Here is a 26,439-nt window from a genome sequence, read left to right as displayed (position 1 = left end):
TTGTGGTTATCCCAAAAGACAAGACAAAAACCAGTCTCTTCTTGGTTACCTGGCCCCTACGATCACTAGATAGTCAAGTAACCGAGGACAGAACTTCTTCTTTTGCACCATGATTCCAATTCATCAGTTCATCTCAGAGAAACTTCAAGGCACCGCACAAGGAGTCAATGTTCCCAGGAGGATTTCTGATATTATCTGAAAACTCAAGTCCAATAGGAAAAAAAGTACTGATAAGATCCACTGCTGGGTGTAAGGGACTCATCTCTCTCAGCTTCATTCCAGCCAGGGTCATAGGTCAGAAGACCTTCCATTTCAGTAGTAAAGATGGGGAAACATGACACTTTTCCTAGCCTAGAGCTTGGTCTAAGCTTTTGAACTCACAGGGCCAAATGTCAAGAAGTAGGAGAGGGATGCCTGGGTGGCTCGGTCAGTTAAGCGTCCAACTCTGGATTTCTGCTTAGGTCATGTGGAGCCTGCTTGGAATTGTCTCTCTCTCTCTCTCTCTCTCTCTCTCTCTCTCCCCATCTCTCTCTCCCCCTCTCTCTCTCTGCCCCTCCCCTGCTCATGCTTACACGCACGTGCGCTCTCTTTCAAAATAAATAAATTTTTAAAAAGTAGGATAAATAATGGCTCACTTCCCCATCCCCACAAACCAGCCCATTTCCAGCCTCACTCCTGGTGCTCTGTTTCTGAAAAATAGAGCCCATTAGTCTAAACGGGACTGTCATTATGATAATAAAAACTAAGTCACTTCTAGGATAGCTCCAGGCTGAATCAGTATCAAACCAGACTCTAATCAGTACTAATCTATACTCCTAGCTCTATATGAAAACCTAATTATTTCCTGAACCAACATGCTGCATTCAGCTTCATGGGAAACTACCATATAAATTGTACACTTAATGCACTGAGACAACAACAACAGTGGGCTACTGTACCCTGTGCAATCTCACATGAGGAATATCCATGCTCCAACTGCTCCATCTAAACCATGTTTCTTCCCTCTTCAAGCAAGAAAGGGGCTCACTGGCTATCGCTACTAGCTCTGCCCTTGGTGCTGAATCATAGTCTTTTTTTTTTTTTTTTTTTTTTTTTTTTTTTCCTCTACTCTAGTCCCAAGATTGGAATCAGTGATACAAAACACACAGATGAGACTTTGTCCTTCTATCTCTAATAGAAATTAAGAAATAGATGCAGAAATAATAGGATTTCTGCAAGGACAGGAAGAGGTGCTCAGTAATTTCTAAACCACAGAGCAAAAGTTAGGAAAAGCTTACGTGGTCTTAATTATAATCTATATCCTGTTGGGTGTCCATACACTTCCCTAAATAAAATGGTTCACTCCACTACAAGCTACCCTCGGTGCATACAGAAATGTACCTCTGTGCTCCACACATGGCCACACTAGGACCTTCTTTACTGTACACACAGACATTCCCATTACACTACACACACACCACTCTCTTCTCTGCTGCTGTGTGCACTTCCATACATAGACATGCACACTCCCTGTATGCTTAAGATTCTATTTGATTTAGATAATGAGAAGCTCTATCTTTTTTCTTCCCTACTTAATAATAAATTGACCGCTCTGCAATACCTCTCAAATCCTCAAAATTCTGCTCCCTCCCTTCTGTTGCTCCCAATAGAGGACCTGCAGGTAATAGGATTCGGGTTTGTCTCCATGGCGACTCTGGCTCCCAGAACTATTTATAGCATAGCCACAGCCCCTCCCCTGCTTGGTGACCGCACAGTGCTAGCAGCTGCTACTCCAGAGTCAGCCAGGGCCCATAACAATTCATTCTCTTTGAACCTAGAGACACTTCTTCCACTGACAGCACCCGCTAATTATTAGGTTATCTTCTTCCCTACCTATCTTTAGTTTGCACTTTGTCCTACTTCTGGATTTTGAGAGATTTCTTCTTTCTACACAACCAAAACCAAGTTTCTAAAACATGCCATATGCTCACTTCTAGGTATCACTAACACCCAAAAATCCTTTGGTTCTCTCCAGTGCCATGGAGTCATGAGCAAACCGCAGTAGGTGGGGCACTACTATAAAGTTGATTTCAACTCCTCCCAAGCAGAGTAAGAAGGGAAGGGAAATAGAGAAATGAAAAGGGGCATAGGTAAAAGCATAATTTGTTCTATAAGTATGTGCAAAATACTTAGGATGAGAGCCAATGTATCTCAAAACAGAATTTACAGAGCCAGAGCTCAAGGCTAAGCCTTGAAATCTATTTTACACTGAAAATCAAGAGCCCTTTCCTGCCAAAATCTCAAATATCACACCTGAAGTATCTTCTACTGACATATTAGGGCATCAGGCCTCTAGCCTTGATGAGATCCCAGCCCTCCCACTTGAGAAGCATGTGATAAAACTCAAATCATTATCATGCTCTACAACGTTCATGTCCCTCCAGAGCCACGAGGACCCCAAGATCTTGTGACTATTCTAGTACTAGTGATAGGATAGATGCTTAGCCACACTTCATGTCTCATCAATAGCCACTACCTCCCGTTATTCAGATTGCAGGGATAACCAAGGCTTTTCTCTCCATTCTCCCTCCTCTCCGTAAAGCCTCTAACATCACCTATAACTCACATCCTGTCTTCATACCAACCCAGGCTCAGACTCTGCCTCTTGCTTCAACCATGTTTACTAAGGGGGAGTCCCTGGTTTCCAGCTCCTATATTCCAAAGGCATCAAGCCCTAAACGCATACCTATCTGCTGAAGTCCTCTATCACCATCCACTCCAGATGCAGATTTGGAATCCACAGATCTTTACGTTCTCTATGTCTTTTCAGCCTACAAATGGTAACGTTAACCAACCCTTTGGATTCGTCCCTCGTTTGGGGCAGAATGTCATAGTAAAACCACAGGAACCGGAGAGCGATATGACATCTTTGCTGACGTGAGCACAACAGGAGGCTCTCTCCCCTCCTACCCAGGCAGTGACCTTGCAAGCGCATCAGCACAGACCGGTCAGCGTGGGGGAGAACGAGAGCAATAAGGCAGGCAATAGGCAGGGTTTGGGGGGGGGGGGGGGGAGGCCGGGCAGGAAGAGGAATTTAGAGATGCACGAGGATAGGAAGGGAAGCAGTTGCGGCAAAGATTAAATGGTGTCTCGACCCTCCAACAAGCAGTTTTGAAACACTTCCTCCCCCACCCCACCCCCCATTTTTTTTCCCCAAAGAACCAAACATGGTCTCCAAATCGTGATCAAATGTAAGATGCACACACACATACACACGCGCGCACGCGCCAGGTGCTTATCCCGGCTCGGCCCCCGGGCTGGACAGCTCTGCCCGCCCCCTCACCTGCTGGACAGTTCTCACCCGCCCCCTCACCTGCTGGACAGTTCTCACCCGCCCCTGCCCGGCCGGCAGGAATCGAACCCAGCCGCCGCGAGTGGCGCTGGGTCTGGCAGCCCGCACCCGGTCCGCGGCCCCGAGCGCTCTCACTCCTAGCCCCGCCCCCTTCCCTACGGACTCCCCTTCCTCTCCAGACCCCACGCCCCCCACCTCCACACACACGCCTCTTAGGGCCTCCTCAGAGGCCGCTTCCCCCAGAACCCGTTTCCTGTCAGAGCCCGTTCACCCCCGCGAGGAGTTCCTTCCCAAATATCCTTCCAGGGCCCCCGAGTGGCCCGGACCTTCCTACCTCCCGAGCCTGGGGGAACCGGCCAGGCCCAGTCAGACCGTCCCTGGCAGCTGAGCGTCGGTCGCTTGCCGGCGCCGCTTCCAGCGCGCGCCAGTTCCGTGTCTGCCCGGGGGGAGGGGGGGGGCGCGTACCACTCCGAGCCCGAGAGGGAGGGAGACGTTGAGGGGGTCGGGGGCTGTACCATGCACCACTGGGGGGGACAGAGCTGCACCAAGCCGAGCGCTGAAGGGTGGAGCCAACCTCGGGAGAAAGGCGGCTACGCACACACCTATCCGAGTGGGAGTGGGAAGGCGATGGGGAGCGCTGGGCCAGCCCAGCGCCAAGCGTGCCATGGGGAGGACTCAAAGGAATACCTTTTGTTCAGGTTGCACAACGAGATTTTAATTTGACAAGGTAATAGCGTCCATTTCGACGAAATGTAGATTAACCTGGGAGCGACTTCTCAAGATGAAACTGCTCTTGAGACTTTCTGAGCGTCCCCCACACCTCACGCTTCCTCCCCCTGCAAGCGGCTTGGAAGTGCCCAGCAGCCGGGGCTGCAAAGCCGCTGCCCTGGAGGTGGAGCCTACCAACTCAGGGACGGCGGGGGGGACCGAGGCCGGAAGGCGCGGCCCGCTGTCTCACCTACAAGGGAGCGCGCAGAGCGAAGGGGACGTGAACGGTGCCGCGGTGTCCGGTGGGAAATGGAGTCCAGCCCTTCCCACAAGACAAACCTGCAGCAGGGCAGCCTACACCCTGCTGTCAGGGCACTTTTCTTCCTGTCCCACAAGGCCTGAGGCCCTAGAGGATGGGCTGTTGTACCCTCTTTTTTAGGTGCCAACGGAACACTCGAGGCATTATGAGCGCGCCCACGAAGACAGGTGCATGACTGGGGTGTTAGTTCTGAAACTTCAACCTCCTACCCCGCCCCCCCCCCCCCCCCACCTTAGAAAGACAACACAATCCCACCTGGGTCACTAAAAGGGAAGGGGGCATCTAAGTCTCAGCATTTCATTTATCCTCATGGGGTTGGTAGTCCCCTCTCACTGCCCAGGCTGTCACTTGTGACTTGTCTCTGTTATGCATCTGGAGGCGGATCCTAAAGGAGGGTTTCCTCCTCTATGGTGGCCGTGCCCCCACCCCCAATCCAGAGATTTTTTTTTTTCTCTCGTTCTATCTTCTTTTTGGTCTTTCTGTACAGACAGCGCCAGACCTATCAGTGAGGCAGCCCCCAGGCATTTATGGCCAAGCCGCAGTGACAGTGGAGAATTTCTCTTGGGGCCCTGTGGGGAAAACAGGAAGTGGTGGAGGCAGGAGGGGCAGGGCCCTGGAGAACCTTGTGCAAAGTGGCCCCCAGGTTCATCCATTTGGTTGGGTCAGTACGATCTTCAAATGGAGCACACTTCTAGCAGGACCCTCACTGCCCAGCAGCCACAAAACTCCCAACCCTTTGACTCTCCTTTAATGCCACACGAGGATCTCCTTTGCCCAGCTCCCAGGAATGTTTGCCCTTCTCAGACAGCTCCACCTGTAGGAGGCAGCCAGGCGCCTCAGCCATCCAGCCCAGAAAACAGAAGATATGGGGGAAGAACAGTCATTCGTGCACATCCCAGATCTCAGAGAGCAGCGGGGGAAGCTTTTTGTCCTGCAGGCGCAGTGCAAACACTTGCTCTGAATGAACACTGCTCAGGGTCCGGAGGCTCACCAATTTCATTAGCATCCTTGGGAACATCAGTCGGTCCTAGGGGAAGAGAGGGACAAATACAGGTTCTGTCTCTCCCCAGGGAAGGGGCAAGGGTAGGGGAGTTGTGAGAGAGGTACCAAATTGTCTGTGCAAGATGTAGTCAGGGAAGGAGTCTTGAAGGGAAAACAGGTGTGTCAGGGGATAAGCCTGTGGGGAGGAGGAAAAAGGGCACCATCGGGAGACTCACATGGGGGTGGTGGATGGAGACGTAGGCATGCAGAGCCTCCACGTATGTGTGTTGTAGCCTCTCTACCTGGAGCTGGTCCTGCACGTTGGGCCGGTCTACAGGTCACCAAGAGAGTCGGGGAGCAAGTCTGGCCACGGTCTTAGTTCCATATCCCAAATCACAACCCCCAAAATAGGGACATGCCACACCCAACATCTCCCAAAGTAGCACGACATGGGCTTCCACCCCCATAATTCCTGCCCCATGGGGCCTGCAGCCCCCTCTTGGCGCAAGTCTCTTGCTCCCTTTCCCTCCTGCCCCTCCTCACACCTGCAGAGAAGATGCTGATGGCGATTAGCAAAGCAAACTCGGCATCATTGAGCTGCAGCTCATTCATGGCTCTGGAGAACTCGAAGATGGGGTTGATGAATTCCACCTGTAGCCCTGGGGAGGAAGAAGGGAGGCGGGGGCATGCAGCACGAGCCGTGGGAGCTTCCTTCTCTCCTCCAACTCCTCAACTTAGGGGAACTACTGGGAATGCACGAAGAAGTCTCCAGGGCTCTGCTGTGTAATGTTAGGCAAGTTTCTTAACTTCTCTAAGCCTCATCTGTGATATGGGAAGCTCATCTGAACTTGTAAGACTGTTGAGACGGCTAAATGATAAAGCATGCAAAGCACACAGTGCTGTGCCTGGCACATAGGAGGTGCTGAATTGAATGACAAGGATAAATTCTTCTATTATTGGCATTTAAAAAAAAATGTTTATTTATTTTTGAAAGACAGAACGTGAGCAGGGAAAGGGCAGAGAGAGAGGGAGACACAGAATCCAAAGCAGGCTCCAGGCTCCTAGCTGTCAGCACAGAGCCCAACTCAGGGCTTGAACCCACAAAGTGCAAGATCATGAACTGAGCCGAAGTTGGACACTTAACCGATTAAGCCACCCAGATGCCCCTATTATTGGCATTCTGGAGGACCCCACATTACTAGAAATAGAGGCAACTCTTATTTTTGTTTACAAAGAAAACTTTTTCACTGGCAATAGGCCTTACTTGTTTGAATACCAGAGATAACATGTTTCACATCCCAGCAAGAACACAGCAATAAGGTTGAGGGTATGGACTATGACAACAGACTGCCTGGGTTGGAGTCCTGGCTCTACCATTTATTGGGTTGTGTGACCTTGGGTAAGTTATTTAAGTTCTCTGGGCCTTGATTTTTCCATCTGCAGAATGGAGATAGTAATAGTACTCATCTCATGATGGATCCTTATTATAACGTGGCACATACTATATAAGTGCTTGTTAAATAAGTAATAGATTAAAAAAACAGAGCCAGATTTCTTGCTGAGGAGAGTGAAGTTCAACAAACCATGACCTAAAGTCGTGACATCTAAAGAACACTTCTCCCATCACACAGTCTCCCCCACTCCACCCTATCCCCTAAGCTCTCTCAGATTTCTTTTAGCAACCATCTGCTAACTTTTCCATTCAAGGCTTCTTGGTTAGTCACTTCCTGTACTTTCACCCTGATGTTTATCAAGTGTGTGCTAAGACATTTAATGGACAAGCCCCATTTTATAAAGCCTTTCTTGTTGAGGTGTTGAGCCTCCAATTGTGCTGAACAGCCCCTTTGTACAGAGAGGAGGCGGAGGTTCTGGAGATGGTCTGTGCACCCTTGCAGGGTCTGCTCATGTTATCAGGCCACATCATTAGTGGCTGCAGCATATAGTAGTGGGTGTAGAGAGGGATGAAGACCTGACAAAAGAGGGCCCCTGCTCCTCCTTCCCAAGATCTCGCTGACAAAAAGAAATGAAAGGCAAATGTGATGGCATCACAACCGCTTATATAAATGAATCTATAAATAGGTGCAGATTCAGATGGCACAAGCCCGCGAGTGCTGCAGGAACACCCGGACATGAGAATGGCGAAGGGTTCAGAAAGGAGGAGGTTAGGAAGGAGGAGGAGGCCACGCTTGGGAACGACCTGGATGATAAGCATTTAGGGAAAAAGGCAGAGAAAAGGAGCAGGGCTGGGTTTTTAAAGCTGGAAAAAAGTCCTCAAGTTGCCCCCATTAGGCGCCTATACACTCCAGCAGCACACAGGGCACTAGAGAAGCCAGGAGATGTGACAGATGTGCCATGCTCTATAGTTAAGGGAGGCCTTCCTAGAAAGCTCAGAGTGGCCTGTATTGGACAAGAGGCATATGAGCTGGTCTGAGTCACCAGAAACCAGACAATGAGCTCTGTCCTGGAAAGCAGGACCTACCAAACCCCAAGAATGGAGTCATAGCATTGGCCCTATTTTACAGACCCACTCACTCAGGTGTTAAACTACTCGGTCTCCCGTTGAGCCGAAGTTCCAGTCCCTCCAAAACACCCTCAGCCGTCCATTCTTGCCCACCCCCACTCCCATGACACAAACATTACCAGCAACTGAATATGAGGAAGCCAACACTGCTTAGCCTACAAGTAAGGATCAAAGAGCAGCGCTGTGAACGAATTCTTGGAGAAAACATTCCAGGTGTAATGCAGCACGGGGAAGGGAGTGTTCACTCTTAACCTAAAATGGCCCTGAAGTTGCCACGTTTCAGCTTCTGTTCCACAACTCATCAAAAAAAGCATTTGAAAGATAGGGTGAAGTCAGTCCACACGTTCCTTAAAGGGCACCACTGAGTTCCTTAAAAGACTCGGTGCAAAATCTTTTCTTTAGGCAAAACATCATCCAGAAGCACAATATTACACAGAGTTTCTTGTTTGGCTCAAGGAAGAAGGACATTCCTCTGCCTCTCTGACCTTCCTCCAGGGTGACAATTCCCCAGAACCCCACCTCAGATTCCTTAGAACACTGTTTGAGAACCACTGGCCAAATGCAACAGAGGACAGGGGTCTATTTGGAGCAGCTGAGAGAGGCCGATCACCATTCCAACTTTCTATCTTGGGAAAACAAGAGAAGCCTTCCCTGAACAGCCACCCAAAGCCTGGGCCTGTGTCTCTGTAGTCACTATGAGCCTAACGACCAAAAGTGTCTCTCCATCCACCCCAATCTTTTCTTGATCTCAGTTCTCACCTGCCTTGGCAAAGTCTTCCCGGTTGTAACTGAAGTCCTTGAGGAAGGTGATACTCTCACTCCCAGGGTTGTACCTCCGAGACGTCTCCAGGAGCATCACCTGCACACAACAGCAGACCTCAAACAGGGACTCTGCAGGCTGGTCTCGGCATGAGGCACTTTCAACTCCCCATGCGGCTGTCGTGAAGCCCCTGCCAGAGACAATCCCGCCCCGGTCCTCCCGTCATCCCTCAGCCTTGCCAGCCACCTCAATCGCAGAGGTCTTCAGTAGGGCGATCTGGTCCTCCCGGCTGAGCTGCAGGAAGCCAGGCAGCTGTTTGGCGAAATCAACGATCTCCTGCACAGAGACGATGGCCAGCTCCGTGAAGTGGGCAAAGCGCTGCTGACGGGCCTCCCGGCTCTGGGGATCTGGTGCCATGGGCCAAGGCTATCCAGAAGGGCAAGGACGGAAGACACAAACTATACTGAGTCGGATATCAAGAAGCCAACCATGCCCTGGGCACAGCCACCTGTCCCCAGCTCCCTCAGTTACCGTGACTCGGAGCCGGTCGGAAAAAGAGCGTCTGTTACACTGTTGCTGGGCAGCCACCAGTTTCTCAATCATGCCCCGCTGTTCTGGGCTGAGCTGGGGCAGGACTTGGGGAGGTGAGGACACCCTTGGGGGCATGGATGTGGCCTGAGCCTGTTCTTCCTCTTGCCGCTTCAGTTTCTTTAGGCGGATCTGCTCTTCGGACAAGACACCTAAGGACGGGGCCGGACGTGAGGAGGGAGGAAAAGGGGGAGACAGGAAGCAAGGATGGGGCACAGGGGTAGTTTGAGGCTCCAGAAAAGCAGAGAGCATTGAGTAAACGTAAGGAAGAGATTTTAATCTATACGTAGGGACCATGTAGGAAGGCCCTGTAGGCTCAGCTGCCTGTCTACCCTCACACCCTGGCACCCCTTTCCCAGAAGCCTCCTCCCCCACTCCTGCCCCCAGACACTCACACTCTTCCCGCATGCCAGCCTGGCGGCATTTTCGAAGGCGACACTCCTGGCACTTGCGACGCATGTAGGTGTCCATGGGGCAGTGGCCCCCACTGTGGCAGACATAGCGCGCTCCTTTGATGACGCTGCGGCGGAAGAATCCCTTGCAGCCCTCACAGCTCAGCACGTTGTAGTGGAAGCCAGAGGCCTTGTCCCCACACACACTGCACAGCTCATTCCCCAGCATTTTGGGGGCTGGCCCCTTTTTCCGTTTTTGCGGACGGAGCTCTGGGTACAGGGAAGAGCCTTAGTGTTCTTCTCCAAGAAAAAAGCTTGGTGCCCAGTTGGCCACTGCCCTGAGCACTCAGTGACCTTCATTCCCTTCCTAGTCGGTTATGAGAAAGTAGCTCTCATATACCAAGTGCTATTATGTCCTAGGTATTGTCTGAGCCTTTATATGCATTGATCCATCCTTACAACAGCCATAACAGATAGATACTATTATTAAACTGGTAAGAACAGATGTTACACTTGCTCTTAGCCAAAAGGCCAAGAAGCGATAATACCATTATTACTTCCATTTTACAAATAAGGAAACCGAGACTCGGACAGGCCTAAGGTAGAGACAAAATTCACACTTAGATCACTCAAGTCTAGTTGAATCCAAAGCCTTTGGACTTAACCATGATCTTATGAGGTAAACAGCCCTAAGGTACCTCTCCCAGATCCAGGGAGCCCCTGCCTCCTCCAAATCCAACAGCTCCTCACCTGTAGACTCTGGAGGGGTATCCATCCCAGGGAGCAGGACTATGGGCTCTGCTGCCTCCAGCCCTGCCCCCAGGGAGTCCCCAGCCGACTGGGGCGTGCTGGCTTCCTCCCTGAGGACGCAGTTGCTGACTCCCAGCGCCTGGCCACTTGCATCTTGTGCATCTGGCTCCCACAGCTCCACTGCAGAGTCTAGCCCCAAAAGAGAGGCACAAGGGGGGGTCTCTCAGGTCCCTCCCATCCACTTCCTCTGTGTCCTTCTGGGAAACCGCAAACTTGTTTCTACCCCTAGAGGGCAGCAAAATGTTGGCTCAGGCTTCAGGCCCCTGGGGTTCATGTGGGCTCTAGGGCTAGTCACTTACAGTCCCCTGTACCTCGATACCTTAAATGAGGATGTTAACCTCTGTCCCCTTGAGGGGCTGATGTGTATCAATTTCAGAGATCAGACAGAACTCTTCAAAGCCAGTGCTGCTAAGCCCTGGACACGCCAGCTGTCCCCAGCAGCAAGCCCAGATTGGGAGGGAACAGCACCAGAACCAGTGTAGATAGAGGTAGTCTGGGCAGAAGGAGGCAAGCGATACCAAGAACGACTCTAGACTGCTCTCTGGGGTATGGCAGAAGGCAAGTAACGAAGGAGGCTGATTCCTGAGGGAGGAGAAGGGCTGAGATGTGGGCTCAGGGGAGAGGGCTGGGATGAAGAAGCTTACCAGGAGAAGCATCAGGCACAGGGGCCTCCAGCCACAAGGACATCTCTTCCTGGAGCCCTGGACATTACCAAGGGACTCTCCTGCAGGAATGATCCATGTTACAGTCTTCAGAACCGGGCTCCTTTCTGGCCTCAGCAACTTTCTCCTCCTGATCTTATCAGTACTGATATATCCGCTAACGTTCACTTGCTGTATACGTACATATCAGCCTGTTCTAAGGCTTTATATGCCTTTCTCTCAATATTCCTATGGATGTCGTTACTATTCTTTCTTTTTTAAGTTTATTTATTTATTTTGAGAGAGAGAGAGAGACAAACAGACAGCACAAGCGGGTGAGGGGCAGAGAGAAGGAGAAACAGTATCCCAAGCAGGCTTCGCGTCATCAGCACAGAGCTCCTTGAGAGGCTTGAACTCACGAACCGTGAGATCATGACCTGAGCCGAAATCAAGAGTAGGACGTTTAACCGACTGAGCCACCCAGGCACCCCAATATCATGACTATTCTTAAGCTCATTTTACAGATCAGGAAACTGAGGTTCAAAGAGATTAAGTAAATTGCCTATGGCTACACAGTTAGGCAATGGTAGAGCCAAGATTCCAATTCTGGTCTGACTCCAAAGTCTTAGCTGTTGACCACCATGCCACCTCTTCTCCCCAAGGACCCCTCCAGGCCATCACAGAGTGTTTGGGCACATCTGCCCAGCTTCTGCCAGAGCCCCTTCCTCTTACTCCAAAGTAAGGACAGCACTGGGAACAAAGTTGGCCAGGACCAGCTCACTCACTGCTCACTCACACAGTAAAACTCACTGCTTTTTAGACACCCTCACTACTGTCACTTTCCAGGGTCCCGGCACAAACCTCCTGCCTGTGGGAGTCACTCCAGTTCACAGCCAGGACCCCCCTCCCCCAGAACCCTTCAGAAGTTATTCTGGGACCTAAATAGAATCCTGGTGCTGCCTGGGCTGCCATCACCATTATCATCCTTCAGTTCTCCCCAGAGACCACTTTCTAAGATCTACAGGGTAACCTCCCTCCCACCCCAGACTCACACACAGAGCCCCAGGCTAGTGCTGAGGAACAGACCCACCGAATCCCCAGGCCACCGGACTTCCAGGCTGGGACAGTCTCTGGAGCCCCCTTGCTGGGAGAGGAGGATGGTGCAATCCCCTGTCCAGAGGCCTCGCTGGCTGGCAGAGGAGCCGGAGCTGAGCAAGTGAAGGACCGGAGCCCCAGAAAAGTAATGTGGGGAGAGGCTGAGGGGAGGGACTGGTGAGGGGTCGGGCCACTTCTCCTTCCTGCTAGGCAGACTGGAGACGACTGACCAGAACCCTGGCCGCCGTCCCCCACGCCCACGGAGCAGCTTCCCTACCATGCTGACTCCTCCCCAGCCCGCCGCCCCTCAGCCCAGCCTCACCCCTGCTTCCCTTCCCCCAACCATGACAGTCGCATTTCCCTGTAGACCAGCCCAGTTCCACGTCTCTCCCCTTCCTCTCCTCACCCCGGTGCCTCTTAGCTGCTCTTACAGAAAGACGGCCTCCCAGGCACCCCTATCCCAATCCCGGCAGCCTCCAGAGTCAGTGTTCCCTCCCCTCCATAGACACCTCGTAGAGCAAAGGTCCCTGCACTGCCCGGAATTGCAACACCGAGCCCCAGCCTGCTTTCCCAGCCTCCCTCCTCCTCTCCTGCCTCTGGGAAAAGGCCAAAAAGCTCTCCCCACAAGCCCCGGGCCTCAGCCAAGCTGGTATCACTCCAGAGGTGGAAAGGCAGGTGCTTTTCCTTCCAGGGAGGCTTTCTGAACGTGGGTGCCCTGCAGGGGGCCACCGAAATGTGAAGAGGCCAGGAGAGAGAGGAGGAGCAATGGCAGGCCTGGCAAGGAGGTAGGGGTGGAGATGGCAGGTGACTCAGGCGCCAGCCCAGGATGGACCTGGGAAGATACACAGGTTCTCGTATCTGGGAACCGTTCCATCTGAAGTGATGGTAGGTTCTAACCAGGATGTACTGAGACTATAGCTGTAGTTGTCCTGCCCTGTTGCCTGGAAAATGAGATACACCCCTGAAGGTAGATACCATGTTTAATTGATTTTATCTCCCCTGTGGCCCATGGAACAGGGCCTAGCATAGAGTCGGCAACAGAGGAGGTACTATGTTCCTGTTTCTTAAATAAGAGAAATAATATGATCCTCTTCTGTACTTGTTAACTCTTGTCAATTTCATCTCAACGTGTTGTTTGGCACCTGAGCTCTGGGCTCAGGTTTTGGGTTCAAATCTGGCTTTGCCTCTGCCTCTTATTAGCTGTCTGATTGCGATTAAATAAGTTACATAATGTTTCTGAACCAATTTCCCTACCTTTAAAATAGGGATGATAATAATAATGGTTTTAGCTACATAAGGTTGTCATGAGACATAAACAACGTATCACAGCACAATGTGTGGCACATAGTAAGTGTTCAAGAAATGGTAGCAGCGATCATTAACTTCCAATCCTTTCATCTATAGGTCTTCCCATCACCTGGAATCTCACACTGTTAACCTTCCAGTGCTTGTTTCACTATATCTTTTGGGCCTTAGAGCAACCTCAAGAGGGAGGGAGGGAGGGAGGGAGGGAGGGTAAATAACAGGAGCACCATTTTACAGAGAACATTCAGAAGAACTAGCCTCAGAACACTGAGCTCATGGGAGAGCCTTTTCCAAGACCACACACAGTTAGTGGCCAAGCTGGGATCAGAATCCAGATGTCCTCACTCCAGTGAGCACTCCTGTGCTCTTTCTCTTGAATTGGAGTCCAGGATGCTCCTGTCTGGTTCTCTCTCAGGTCAGCTGGACCAGTGAAGCACTAAGATGGATGGAAGAAGCTGGGGCTGGTGGGTTGCTGTGGGAGAGACAGAGAGCCCCGGCGATGCTTCAGTCCAGATGTGGGAGGCTGAGGTTACTGCTGGTTGTTCACCCCCTGCCCCACTCCCAGTTTCCTGCTCACAGGCTCTTCCTGTTTTGCTGTGAACTCCAGTTCCCACGGGCCCCACATTAAAGGATAGAAGGACAGAGGGCCAGGGCAGGCAGCCAGGGGGATGGAAACAGATGAACAGGACACCAGGGAAGAGAGGAACGGGGACAGAGCGGGCAGAGGGCGTGGCAGAACAGGATGGGAGAAGGCCGGAGAAAGCAGAAACAGAAAGAGAGCTTGGTGAAAGATGGGAGGAAGCACAGGGTGGGGTGGGGGGAACAGGCGGGGGTTGGAGAGCAGAGGCTTGAGAAGACAGCAGGCTGGGTGGTGTTGCAAAATCTGCCCCCGTATTCACTTTCACATTTCAGAAAAGCCCCTCTGACACCCCCCATCTCAAAGTTCTGCCTCCAGCTTTAGCTCTTGTTCCCTCTTATCACAAGGTCATCCCTTCACGAGGCCACCACCCTTGTCCGAACATCTCTGAGTCATGAGCACAAGGCTCTCCATTCCTCTTGCATGTCTTCCTTTCCAGATTTTCACAAGGCCCCAGCTGTCCTGGAAAAGCAGACACCAGGGACTCCAACCCCTGGGAAACTGGAACCATTCTGTCTCAGCACCCACATCATCCACCCAGTGCCCTCCTCCACCTTTCCCCACCCCCAGAAGCTTCAGCGTAGAAGGACAGTCAGAGATGTCACTGAAACACCTGGATACAAGGAACTTGGGATGTAACATTGATCTGGGGCTTGATGACCTACCTTCTGGGAGGTGGGAAAGGCCTCCCTCATCTACTCCTGATCCTCAGCTCCCTCTCCTGACACCCCCATCTCTCTGCAGTCCAGGACCTGAGACCACACACAAGCCCCATCTGGAGCCCTCTTGACCCAGGCTAGTGCCAGCTGCTGAACAAGCAGATCAGGGCACCATCTCCTCCAAGTCAGGGAGTCTGCTCCTTTATCTCAAGTAGAAGGAAGCATTACCAGTGCTTTACTGCCAGAGCTACCCCTTCAGGTTACAGGGCTTCAGGAGCCTCCCCCCTGTGAAGAAAGAAAGGGAGAGGAAAATGGGAAAACGAAAACCTGTTGGCACCATCGCCAGAGTTTCTGCAGTCCCACCACTGGGACATCTCCCCCAAACCAGAGCAAATAGTCAGGTGATCAGCAGCTGGGGTTACATGTCTCACTTTACCAGACCCACCCCCACAGTAGAGTCCCACTAGTCCACAGGTATTAGGTGCAAAGCCTCCCAGTGTTGTTTCTTTCCCAGTCTCCTATGTTTCTTTGGCTCCTAGAGGATCCTAGAACCTTTGGGGATCTTCCAGGTCACATTTGTGACCCTAGAACCTCCAGAGGATTTTTCCTTGCAGCAATGGGAAACTTGAAGCAAAAACAGAGGAGCATTCCCCAGTCTACAGTCATATGTACTATTTGATAATTCCCTTGAAAGTACTCAAATTCCCATGAAGCAGGCCACAAGGTACAGTTTGGAGAGACAGACTAAGGAAACAGAGTCTTGCTCTCTCCTTCACCATTCTGCAGAGTGTGGGGGGTCATCTTGCAGGGCACTCAAACAACTTCTGCCCAACCTCCCAATCACAAGATAGAGAAGAACCCAGGAATTTCTGCTTCTCAGGCTTATGAGTTCAGAGATAATACAGAAGGCAGAAAGGAGAAAAGTAACATTTACTACTATGTGTTTACTATTTATCTTTACATGTATTATTTTATTTAGCAACATATATAACCCTAAGAGATAGTTACTAGCAAGTGGGTAAATATCAAATTTGAATACAGGCTTAGCTGACTCAGAATCAAACAAAGAAACACCTCACTCCATTACACAAAACCACCTCTCCAGATCAATAAAATGATTAACTCACCTGGATTTAGGTTTACTTCTGACAACACAGTGGAACAGTGGTTTCCAAACCTGGTCTCATTTTCATGGATTCTGATTTATTTGATCAGAGATAGGCCCGTGTATCCACCTATCTATAAATCTATCTACACACCTCATTTTTTGCATCTGTATTTAGGAACAAAGGCATGGAGACTACAGAATCATCTGGTAGAAAATATGCAGGAGCTAGGGGTCAAGAAACCAGGGCTCACAGGGTGCCTGGGTGGCTCAATCGGTTAAGCGTCTCTGATTTCGGCTCAGGTCATGATCTTGCAGTTTGGGAGTTCAAGCTCTGCATCGGGCTCTGGGCTGATGGTGCAGAAATTCTGCACCCTGCCTGAAATTCTCTTCCTCTCTCTCCTTCTGCCCCACTTAGGCTCTCACTCTCTCTCAAAACAAAAAAAATAAATAAATAAAAACAAAAAAACAGAAAACAAAACAAGGCTCAGCTCTTGCTTCTACCATGTACTTGTGCTATAATCTTCACCCTTCCTGGATTTGTTTTTTACTACAGAAATGGAAATAATATCTGCTCCATCAATCCCTCCTACATAGGATACTTGCAGGCACAAAGGATACAGGCATACTTGAGCAAGTGGGAAGAAAGGCAAAAAGGCCTTGGGTACAAGGCAAGGCTATGTCCTTGCAAGAGTAAGGGGCATTTAGCCATGCCCCATTCAACCCAACCAATGTGAGAAAGTTTCATTAGAAATCTCTTTATTGAAGGCATTTGGGGGCCACCAAATATGGCTTAGCAATGCAGTTTGAGTAGCCTGTGAGAAATAGCCCATTATAAAGACTATCTGGGAATCAGAAAACTTGAGTTTTAATCCCTTCTCCTAAACTCTGTGACCTTGGACAAATCACTTCCTCTCTGTTTTCTTCTCCTTTTTTTTTTTTTTAAGAACTTTTTTAATGTTTATTTATTTTTGAGAGAGAGAGAGAGACAGAGTGTGAGTGGGAGAGGGGCAGAGGGAGGGGGAGACAAAGAATCCAAAGCAGGTTCCTAGTTGTCAGCACAGACCCCGATGCAGGGCTTGAACCCATGAACCGGGAGATCATGACCTGAGCTGAAGTCAGACGCTTAACTGACTGAGCCACCCAGTTGCCCCTGTTTTCTTATCCTTCTAAAGTAAGGGGACTAGGTTGGATCAGGGATTCAGAGATGCTGAATCAAGAAAACTATTGATGGTCTTCATGAACCTCTTAAGATTATATACAAAATTCCATTTGTGTGTGTGGACATTTTTTCTGGAAAACAGGGCACTAAATTTTCATCTGATTCGTAAAGGTGCTTATGACTAAATAAGTAGGTTAAAAACCATTTGACTACCCATCTTTCAGCTCTCAATTTCTATTCACTCCTCCATAACAATTTTGAAAGGTATATTAAAAATAACTGGATCTGGAGTCATAGGGTAAAATGATCCTGCTTTCTCCCATAGTTTTTTTTAACGTTTATTTATTTATGAAAGACAGAGAGAGAAAGAGTAGGGGAGGGGCAAGAGAGAAAGAGAGGCACAGAATCTGAAGCAGGCTCCAGGCTCAAATCCATAAACTGTGAGATCATGACCTGAGCCGAAGTTGGACGTTTAACCCACTGAGCCACGCAGGCACTCTTAAGTTTTGTTTTGTTTTAATGTTTCTTTACTTTTGAGAGAGGGAGAAAGCCTGTGAGCAGGGGAAGGACAGAGAGAGAGGAAGGCAGAGAATCCCAAGCAGGCTCTGCACTGTCAGCACAGAGCCAGACATGGGGCTCAAGCTCACCAAGCATGACATCACAGCCTGAGTGGAAATCAGAGTGAGACCCTTAACCAACTGAGCCGCCCAGGCACCCTATTCTCCCATACAGTTGTGATCAGGTTTTATTTCTCCAACCATTTGAGGTGATTTGCTTCCAGTGGGCAGACCTGAATCAAAGCATCCCAAGGACCTGTGATCCTGGAGTCATTCCAAGCTCAGTCACAAAGCACTAAGGCCAAATTGGCTGCACCTGGATCCCAATGGCCAATGCCAAGAGGGTCTCCGATTCTGTGGAAACTACACCTACTCCACTTTATGATACACTCCTTCCCCTTATCCTTATGTATCTCCCCATTGGTCTGAAATTCCTCGCCTGTGGACTCGCTGCTTTGATTCTGCAAAGTCTGAACACACTGTCCAACATTCCTTTCGGAGGAGGCATGACATCTTAGAAGACCTCTAAAATTCGGAAGTGGACGGGTGGGAGCGCAGGGAAAGGACTGGAAGGGAAAGTGAGAGGTCTTTTGGAGCTTTGCTCAAAGGCAGGAGCAAGTAGGCTACACTGGGACCAACCTCAAGGACACAGAGAGTCCAAAGAACTGTTGACACTCTGTGCCCTGCACCAAACAGGGCCTCTCCCGGGAACAGGGCCAAGGCTCAAATTCCACCAGAAGGCAGGGGCGTGGAGAAGGGCGCCCTACACTTCCCAGCTCTCGCCCCAATTCTGCAGCGGCTGTGGCTCTGAGCTCAGGACCGGCGGCACCCCGGCCCGAGGGGGCGCTCGCTCTCCCATACACTGGCACACAGTAGGCGCCACCTTGTTACAGGGTCTCCGTGGCAGAGGCCAACCCGAGCTCAGGACTCTCTTTACCAAGACGAGATCTTCAGCTCCTTCTGCCACGCGAGGTCGCGCTACATTCCCACGCTCCTCCGCCGCGGCCGCATCGCATTCCCTCCCAGATTCCTCCTTCTCCCACCATCTCTGCCCCTCCTTTACCAAGATGGCGGCGAAGGCACTTCCGGCGTGTGTCCTTACGGGTGCGTCCGGGTGGCTGCTGTAGGTGCCACGCAGCGGGTTCCAGCCGATTTGCTGCATAGTCTACAGCGGTGATGGCGGGCAGGCCGTTTGCATGGAGCGGGGCAGCTCTTCTCCAGCTCCTTCTTGGCGTGAACCTGATAGTGATGCCACCCACCCAGGCCCGGAGTCTGCGCTTCGTCACCTTGGTAATGAGAGACGGGGTGGCCAAAGGGCTTGCCAGAGCTGGAAGGGCACGGCCGGTTGTTCGAGGGAGGGGCGGGGCTTGTGCTGGGGTCGGGATCTGGAGGAGCGGGAGCCGGTTTAGGACGAGACGACTGGCCTGGAGGGTCGGGGGCCCAGTTCGGAATTGATGTGGAGCCCGAGTTATTTTCGGGGACAGGCAGGGTGTAATTAATTACATATCAGGGCATAGGTCGGTGAGTCTGTCTTGGGACAGGGATGTTGTAGAACGGTAAAGGGACTCACCCTTAAGCCTTTGGTGATTTTTCCCCCCATCCCTTCCCCCATCCCCGGCATTGCTTTCATTTCTCCTTTCCTTTCCCATCTGTATCTTTGGCTTCTCTTATGGTCTCCAGTGGCGTTGGTTGGCCAAATTAGAATCTCTGGAACCTGTTCAAAGTTACTGACTTCTGAGTTGGGGTCTTTTGCAGGGGGTAGAGTTAAGGCTTCCTAGAAGGAGTAAGGCATCTCTCCCCAACAAGGGGCAGAGATGGGCTCTTTGTCCCTGTCGAGGAACTCTCTGACCTGTAGGCAAACCATTTTCTTTCCTCAGCTGTACCGACATGGAGACCGTTCGCCAGTGAAGACATATCCCAAGGATCCCTATCAGGAAGAGGAGTGGCCCCAGGGGTTTGGTCAGCTAACTAAGGTGGGTCAGAAGCCAGCCTCCATTCAGGGCGTGCTGTAGAATGAGTGACCTCGAGAGCAGGCTACAGAACTTGGGGCTCCACCAAACTCTCATTTGCCATGTGGGTGCTGACTTTGACCTTAAACTTACTTTCCTCTGTGTCCAGGACAGATGCCATATACAGTCAGCCACTTAGTAAATGACTTCTGTGATCAGATTAACCCACTCCTACTGCCAGACAGGGTAAATTTGGAAAGCAATAGTGCCTAAGCCCTGTGGGCTTGCAAGCTGTCCCTTCCCTCTTAACTCTTGAGTTTGCCCACAGGAGGGGATGCTACAGCATTGGGAGCTGGGCCAGGCTCTGCGGCAACGCTACCATGGCTTTCTCAACACCTCTTACCACCGGCAAGAGGTAAGGCTGGGAGCTCCAAGAGGCAAGGGGAGTGGAATCTACTATCCTCACCCCCTGCCCTCGGGAAGCCTGGGGCACTCTGGCCTCCTGCCATGAGTTTTTGGTAACAACTACAGGACACGACATCCAAGAGCTGTGTAGAACAGAGTCCTAGAGGCCGAGTTGCCCCTCCTTGACTTGGAAGGGGCAAAACTGATCAAGCATCCAATCTCAGACTTTAGGGCCTGGCAAAGTCTTTTCTGATTCTGTGGAATAGCATAGACTTTCCATCCAAAACACTTACTGAGTACCTACTAAAGGCAAAGTGCTGTGCCAGCACTGTGCATGTAATGGTGCACCACACAGATATGATCTCTGTTTTCATGGAGCTTAGAATGAAGTGGGGGTGACAGACGATAAACCACACAGGGCCAAGACGTAAAGGTAGGAGGGAACACATGTAGAGAAGGCATGTCAGGAAAGATTGGCAAGCGTTCCTGATTCTTGAAGCCCTCTTCCTAGAGCCCGGGGATGGCGATGAATGTTCCTCTGGTTACCATTATCAACCACAGGCTGTGGGGTCCTCAATGTTATTGTTCCCTTGAGGGCCAGCTCTGTCCTGGTCTTGCCCCTCCCCACTGCTTCCTCCTCCCTTTGCACAAGCAATTAACTGTTCTCTATTTCCTCTCCCTGATCTCTAAGCTACTTTATTAAGGGGTATATGTATGTGGTAGGAGACAGTTTCTGCCTTCAAGAACTCTAGATAGGGAGATAGGCATTGTTATACAAGCAGACAGATAGACAGACCTGACAGCCTCACTGACTGACAGCCTTATACTTTGGACTGGGAAGGCATTTGAACTAGAGCCATTACAACAGGAGTTCTTCACAGAGTGGTGACAGCTAGCCACTACCTGAGCATTTGGCCCTTTGCTGGGAAGAGGGACAAGGAAGGTCAGAGATGGGGAGCAGGGGCCACCATCTGCTGGGTAACCATCAAGAACAGGTTCAGGTTCTCCCCCTGAGGCCCCAATGAGGGGCCAAAGCTGCCCCACCCCACCCCCACAGGTAAGACTTGTGTTGTTGTCTCTGCAGGTTTATGTGCGAAGCACAGACTTTGACCGTACGCTCATGAGTGCTGAGGCCAACCTGGCCGGACTCTTCCCTCCCAACGGGATACAGCGCTTCAACCCAAATATCTCTTGGCAACCTATCCCCGTTCACACTGTGCCCATCACTGAGGATAGGGTAAGACTGGCCAGCGCTTCCCTGGAGGCGGTGAGAGGGACAACTCTGGCCATGGGCCGGCTGATCCCTGACTCCTTCTCAGCCTGTTTTCCCCACTTTGTTCTGCAGCTGCTGAAGTTCCCGTTGGGCCCGTGTCCCCGTTACGAGCAGTTACAGAACGAGACCCGACAGACGCCAGAGTATCAGAATGAGATCATTCAGAATGCAGTGAGTGGGGCTGAGGTGGAGGTCATCACGCTGTCCTTTCCCCAGGGCAGGACTCATCCCCTGATCCTTTTTTCATAGCAATTTCTGGATATGGTGGCCAACGAGACAGGCCTTACAGACCTGACGCTGGAGACCGTCTGGAATGTCTATGACACACTCTTCTGCGAGGTGAGCCCACTTAGGGTCCCAGTGTGACCTTTCTTCTCTCACACCTCGGCAGGCCCAGGTGACCAGGACAAGTGGGACAGCAGGCCTGGATACCATTCCCACTGGGGAGGTCCAGGCAAGCCGCTTCTTGCGAAACAAGGGAACTTTCCTCAAGGGTGAAAAAGAACCTCAGAGTGGGAAATGGTTTATTATCTGTCAGCAGTTCTTGCCCCTCTCCACCCAGAACTCTCGTGCTATCCGAGATTCTGCTGAGTCACGCTTTTCGTGCCTGAGCTTCCTTTCCTGTGTCCTGTCCACCATGTCTCCTGGTTCCAGTCCCTCAGCCTCACCTCTCCTCTCCTCTCCCTCCCTCACACACACACAGGCACCTTCCCGCTGGGGAAGAGAGCTGTCCCCGGAGAGGCTCTGGCCTAGGCCTGGGGAGCTAACCTGCCTGCTGCGATACACAGCAAACACACGGGCTGGTCCTGCCGCCCTGGGCCTCTCCCCAGACCATGCAGCATCTGAGCCGGCTAAAGGACTTCAGCTTCCGCTTCCTCTTCGGGATCTACGAGCAGGCAGAGAAGGCCCGGCTTCAGGGGGGTGAGTGACCAGAGCAGCATGTCACTTCCCTCCTCAGGACCCTACAGCATTAACAACCTGCTCTGGAAGGCTGCTCACACGCTTCCCTCTCCCCCCATAGTCTTCTCTGCCCATTCAGAACCAGACCTCCCATTAGTCACCGAAGCCTTCCCCCGCCCTCCAAATGCTTATAGCTCTTCTGTCACCATATGATCGACCACAGTCAAGTTTGCGTGCTTCTTTCCTGCCATTCATCTTCTTAAGTCACTCGTGTCAGGAGACCCTCTGTCCCCTTAAATGAATACCTCCCTCCAGAAACCCACCAGGGAACGCTTTGCAAGAAGGCTGAGAATAATACACATGTGCCAGTTTCCTGGTCTGAGCACCCAAGGGAGGGCCAGCTGTCAAACCTTCCTGACATCTCTGTAGTTTTCAGAGCCTGCATGTGGCAGAGCTCCTGTATTTGCCACCATCTTATGGGTTTTGAAGCAGTCTTAAGTTTATATCTGTTCCAAACTGGAGTAATTCTTCAGACATGGGCAGGACCTCGTAGCTCACTTATAAAGGGGCAGATCTCTATATCTGTTGAAATGTACATATCTTGTTTTATCTTGCTTCTCTCTGTAAGTTTCAAAGTTCTTAGAGAACAGGGGTGCTGAAGAGTTTCCTGCATGGTTCCCATGCACCTAAAAGTTCCCTGTGCAGGTGATCAGACCCAGGACCAGCAGAGGGTGAAGGGGCTCAGATAGGTCTGATCAAAAGACAGGGGTAGCTGGAGCCACTGACACCAGGATCTCTTCTTCCTTAGGAGTCCTGTTGGCTCAGATACGGAAGAACCTGACCCTCATGGCAGCCTCTTCCCAACTCCCTAAGCTGCTGGTTTACTCTGCGGTAAGCTCCCATACTCCCCAGCATGCGAATGTCAGCCAGAGAGCTGGTTGTCTCCTCTGTTCAGTGCCTGGGGCGGGAGGGGGGCGGGGGTTAGGTGAGGAGGGCTGACAGGGAGCTCCTCTCTGTTACAGCACGACACCACCCTGGTGGCTCTGCAAATGGCACTGGATGTCTACAATGGGGAACAAGCCCCCTACGCCTCCTGCCACATATTTGAACTGTACCAGGAAGATAATGGGTGAGTGGACAGTCTGCCCTCCGGAGGGGCAATTGTGTGGAGGCTGTGGGCAGCCCAAGCACCCAGTTATAGGCCCGCTGAGCAGCTTCCATCGCCTCTCCTGTCAACCCTCAGGAATTTCTCAGTGGAGATGTACTTTCGGAATGAGAGTAACAAGGCTCCCTGGCCGCTGATCCTGCCTGGCTGCCCTCACCGCTGCCCCCTGCAGGACTTCCTTCACCTCACAGAGCCCGTCGTGCCCAAGGATTGGCAGCAAGAATGCCAGCTGGCAAGCGGGCCTGCAGACACGGGTGAGTGGCTGCCTGCCTCCACTAGTAATGTCCCAAAATAACCTTCGTTTCCTGCCCACCGGTCTCCCGAGAGCTGCTGCCCTTCTAGCCATCTCACTGCATTTCCCTAGACCACCCTGACACCATTGCTCACCTTCTCTCCATTCCTCACTCTCAGGCGATGCCCTCACTTCTCAGATCACTGAGAAAATAACGGTAGCCAGGAGAGCCTGGGCTCATCCTGCAACCAGCAGATCTTCCAGCTTACTTGCTGCTGTAAGCTGCTACCTGAGGCCAATCTCTGCACTTGTGCTCCGGGTCCATCTCTTCTCACCTCCACAGAGACTTCTGGAGCCTTAGTGTTTTCTCTCTACTGGGTCAGTCCCTCCTTGAGAGCCTTACAAAGACCTCTCAGGGCACCATCTTCCTCCAGCCACCACTGTTTCTCTGTTCCCTATGAAAGTGGAATCCTTCCTGGTTTGCTTTTTCAGTGCCTGTTCTGTCAGACTCCTGATAGAGAGGCTTGTGTCACCTTCCACACCAGTGAAGCCACTTTTGTAAAGGACCAATTACCTCCTCTTACCAAAGCCAGTGACCAATTCTTAGCTTCTCTCATCTCTCTGGGGCATGACGTAATCGGTCAGTCCTTCCTTAGACACTTTCTTGGCTTCTCTGCTTTTTCTTCTGACTTACAGGTAGCTTCCTTACTGGCTTTTTCTCCTGACTAAACAGCGGATGGCCCAGGGCTCACCCTGGCCCTTCCCCATGTGTGCACACTCCCAAAACAATCCCATCCAACCTCATGGCTTTACATACCACCTCCATGCAGAGTTCCATCCTTTTATGACTCAGATTCATGACCTTTTCTCTGAGCTACCGACTCACATATCTGACTGCTGATTGGAGGTCTCTCCATGGAGGTCAGCTAGAACATCTCAAAGCTGCTGTGTCTGAAACCAGACACTCTTGCCCCTAAATCCACTCTTCCTCCAGTCTTGCCCATCTTAGCAAATGCCACATTAGTCACCTAGTTGTGGAGCGTAACCCTAAGAGTCATCTTGAATACCCTCTTTCTCACACCCCACATCCAGTCCACTAGCAGATCCCATCGGCTCAACCTTTAAAATACATCCTCTTGCCTCCCTGGTCTGATCTGCGCTCATCTCTTGCCTACACTACTGAAAAGTTTCCCACTGTTCTTTCTGATTCTCTTCTTGTACCTACCAGTCTCACAGTACCACAGAGTTAATTTTTTTTTTTTTTTTTGATGTTTCATGTATTTATTTCAAGAGAGAGAGAGAGAGAGCAGGGGAGGAGCAGAGAGAGAGAGAATCCCAAGCAGGCTCCTTGCCGTCAGTGCAGAGCCTGACTCGGGGCTCAATCCCACTCACCGTGAGATCACGATATGAGCCAAAACCAGGAGTCAGACTCTTAACAGACTGAGCCACCAAGGCATCCCGAGTTAATTTTTTTAAAACATAAGTCAGTTGACATCACTACCCTTCTCAGAATCTTCCGGTGGCTTCCTATGACATTTGGAACAAAATCCAAGTTCTTTCTCATGGCCTTCCAGGCCCTTCTTGGTCTGATCCTCAGGGCTGATCTCCTACTTGCCCCTCACTCTGCTATAGTGATATTGGCTTTCTAGCTGATCCTAGAATTTGCCAAACTTATTTCCCCATCAGGGCCTTTTGTATTTGCTTCTTGTCGACTCATCCCCTCTGCCCCTGCCCCCAGACCCTCTTCTCTCATATCTGAGCATCTCAGGGACTCCAGGTCTCTGGTCAGATTGTCATTTCCTCAGTGATCCGTTCCCTGACTGACCTACCTTTCCATCCTTTTCCCCTTAGTTTGGTTTGTCTTTCTTTCTACCATTTGTCACTGACCTAGATATATCCCCGTTGTAAGAAGAGCACGTGGTATACGGTAGACAATCAAATATTTGTTGGAGGAACACTGACGTGACCTTTCTGTCCCCCTCCCCAACCTGTGCTCAGAGGTGATCGTGGCCTTGGCTGTATGCGGCTCCATCCTCTTCCTTCTCATAGTGCTGCTCCTCACTGTCCTCTTCCGGATGCAGGCCCAGCCTCCGGGCTACCGCCATGTCGCAGACGGGGAGGATCATGCCTGACAACCACTCAGCCCCCTTCCCTCTGCCTCCTAGGGGAGGTGGGCTGGGCCCTTGCTCCTGACTATTGCTGCTCCCCAGCCCATGGACAGGAGACCCTGGGTTGGCCTCCCTCTGATTATCCTAACCTAGATGAACAAGTGGGGCTCGGCTTGGCCCATGGCACCTGTCGCTCAGCATTCATGTGCCTCCTCTTTACCAAGTACTATGTTGGACTTTGGCTTTCTCCGAACAAGACTTGCCTCCGCCATGCTTCCGAAGGACTAGAAGTGTAGACAAGTATCCAAGTTTCACTCAGGACCTGGGATTGAAAAACTGAAGGAGTTGGTGCTTGATCGCCTTGCCCCCGCCAATCAAGCCTTGCTCTCTCTTCCAGCTTGGAGTCTTTGGCAAATGGTTCAGGGGACACAGTCTTGCCTCTCAGTGCTTATTTTAGTGGGAAAAACTGCACAACATTGGGCGTACAACCATTGGCCACTAAGGAGCTGGATCACCCAAAGGCCAGCCAGCCAAGTTTTCCTTTGTCCCCCTGAAGCCACCATTAGAGTCAGACATAATGCTTCAGGCACCTTTGTCACCCTGCAGCTGGAGCAGGTCAGAAGGGTGTTTGTACTGGGGGGGGGGGGGGGGGGGGGGGAGTGAGTTGTACAGTTGTGACACTACTATCCCAGTCGGATAGGCTGGGGTCTCTAGGGACCAGAGTTAAATGTAGGTTGTAAGCTGGACAGCTTGTGGCTGTGGCCCAGAATAGGGCTAAGGCAGCGTCCAGAGAATGAAAGTTTTAGACTCAGTGCTGTTTCTGTGCCTTTTCTTCA

General features: G+C 51.2%; 3 protein-coding genes and 1 pseudogene across 27 annotated transcripts in view; 1 reads left to right on the top strand and 3 right to left on the bottom strand.

Annotated features, from left to right (window-relative positions):
* The window catches only part of MADD (MAP kinase activating death domain), a 40,677-nt gene extending 36,106 nt beyond the window's left edge, over positions 1-4,571 (bottom strand). For 9 of the 16 annotated variants that reach the window (XM_042904102.1, XM_042904107.1, XM_042904108.1 and 6 more), the window contains exons 1-2: positions 3,666-3,918; positions 50-195 (exon numbers count right to left, since the gene is read on the bottom strand). In XM_042904102.1, the coding sequence (XP_042760036.1) occupies positions 50-111 (62 nt within the window). In that variant the 5' untranslated portion in view covers positions 112-195; positions 3,666-3,918. The other 7 variants (XR_006193441.1, XM_042904116.1, XM_042904114.1 and 4 more) reach the window with 5 other exon arrangements.
* A 4-nt stretch (positions 4,572-4,575) lies between these two features.
* Positions 4,576-18,716, bottom strand: NR1H3 (nuclear receptor subfamily 1 group H member 3). Of its 8 annotated transcripts, none has more exons than XM_042904122.1 (11): positions 18,635-18,716; positions 13,710-13,923; positions 11,055-11,134; positions 10,351-10,539; positions 9,604-9,870; positions 9,152-9,360; positions 8,867-9,046; positions 8,620-8,719; positions 5,885-5,998; positions 5,576-5,670; positions 4,576-5,385 (listed from the first exon to the last, which is right to left on the bottom strand). In XM_042904122.1, the coding sequence occupies exons 3-11, from the start codon at positions 11,095-11,097 to the stop codon at positions 5,239-5,241; spliced, it is 1,344 nt and encodes a 447-aa protein (XP_042760056.1). In that variant the 5' UTR covers positions 11,098-11,134; positions 13,710-13,923; positions 18,635-18,716; the 3' UTR covers positions 4,576-5,238. The 8 variants fall into 8 exon arrangements, with proteins under 8 accessions (XP_042760056.1, XP_042760057.1, XP_042760055.1 ...); XM_042904123.1 differs by lacking the exon at positions 18,635-18,716 and adding an exon at positions 18,509-18,610; XM_042904121.1 differs by lacking the exon at positions 18,635-18,716 and adding an exon at positions 14,754-15,032.
* LOC122201572 lies at positions 10,019-10,143 on the bottom strand (annotated as a pseudogene).
* Positions 18,650-26,253, top strand: ACP2 (acid phosphatase 2, lysosomal). Of its 3 annotated transcripts, none has more exons than XM_042904139.1 (11): positions 18,650-18,861; positions 19,449-19,544; positions 19,849-19,935; positions 21,010-21,162; positions 21,271-21,369; positions 21,448-21,537; positions 21,987-22,119; positions 22,907-22,989; positions 23,121-23,227; positions 23,342-23,517; positions 25,494-26,253. In XM_042904139.1, the coding sequence occupies exons 1-11, from the start codon at positions 18,748-18,750 to the stop codon at positions 25,625-25,627; spliced, it is 1,272 nt and encodes a 423-aa protein (XP_042760073.1). In that variant the 5' UTR covers positions 18,650-18,747; the 3' UTR covers positions 25,628-26,253. The 3 variants fall into 3 exon arrangements, with proteins under 3 accessions (XP_042760073.1, XP_042760075.1, XP_042760074.1); XM_042904141.1 differs by lacking the exon at positions 18,650-18,861 and adding an exon at positions 18,940-19,088; XM_042904140.1 differs by lacking the exon at positions 18,650-18,861 and adding an exon at positions 18,940-19,092.
* Positions 26,254-26,439: the final 186 nt, after the last annotated feature.

Source organism: Panthera leo, chromosome D1, assembly GCF_018350215.1.
Source record: "Panthera leo isolate Ple1 chromosome D1, P.leo_Ple1_pat1.1, whole genome shotgun sequence".
NCBI classification, from domain to species: Eukaryota; Metazoa; Chordata; class Mammalia; order Carnivora; family Felidae; genus Panthera; species Panthera leo.
Note: the sequence above shows the minus strand (reverse complement) of the source record. Positions and strands in the feature narration are given on the sequence as shown.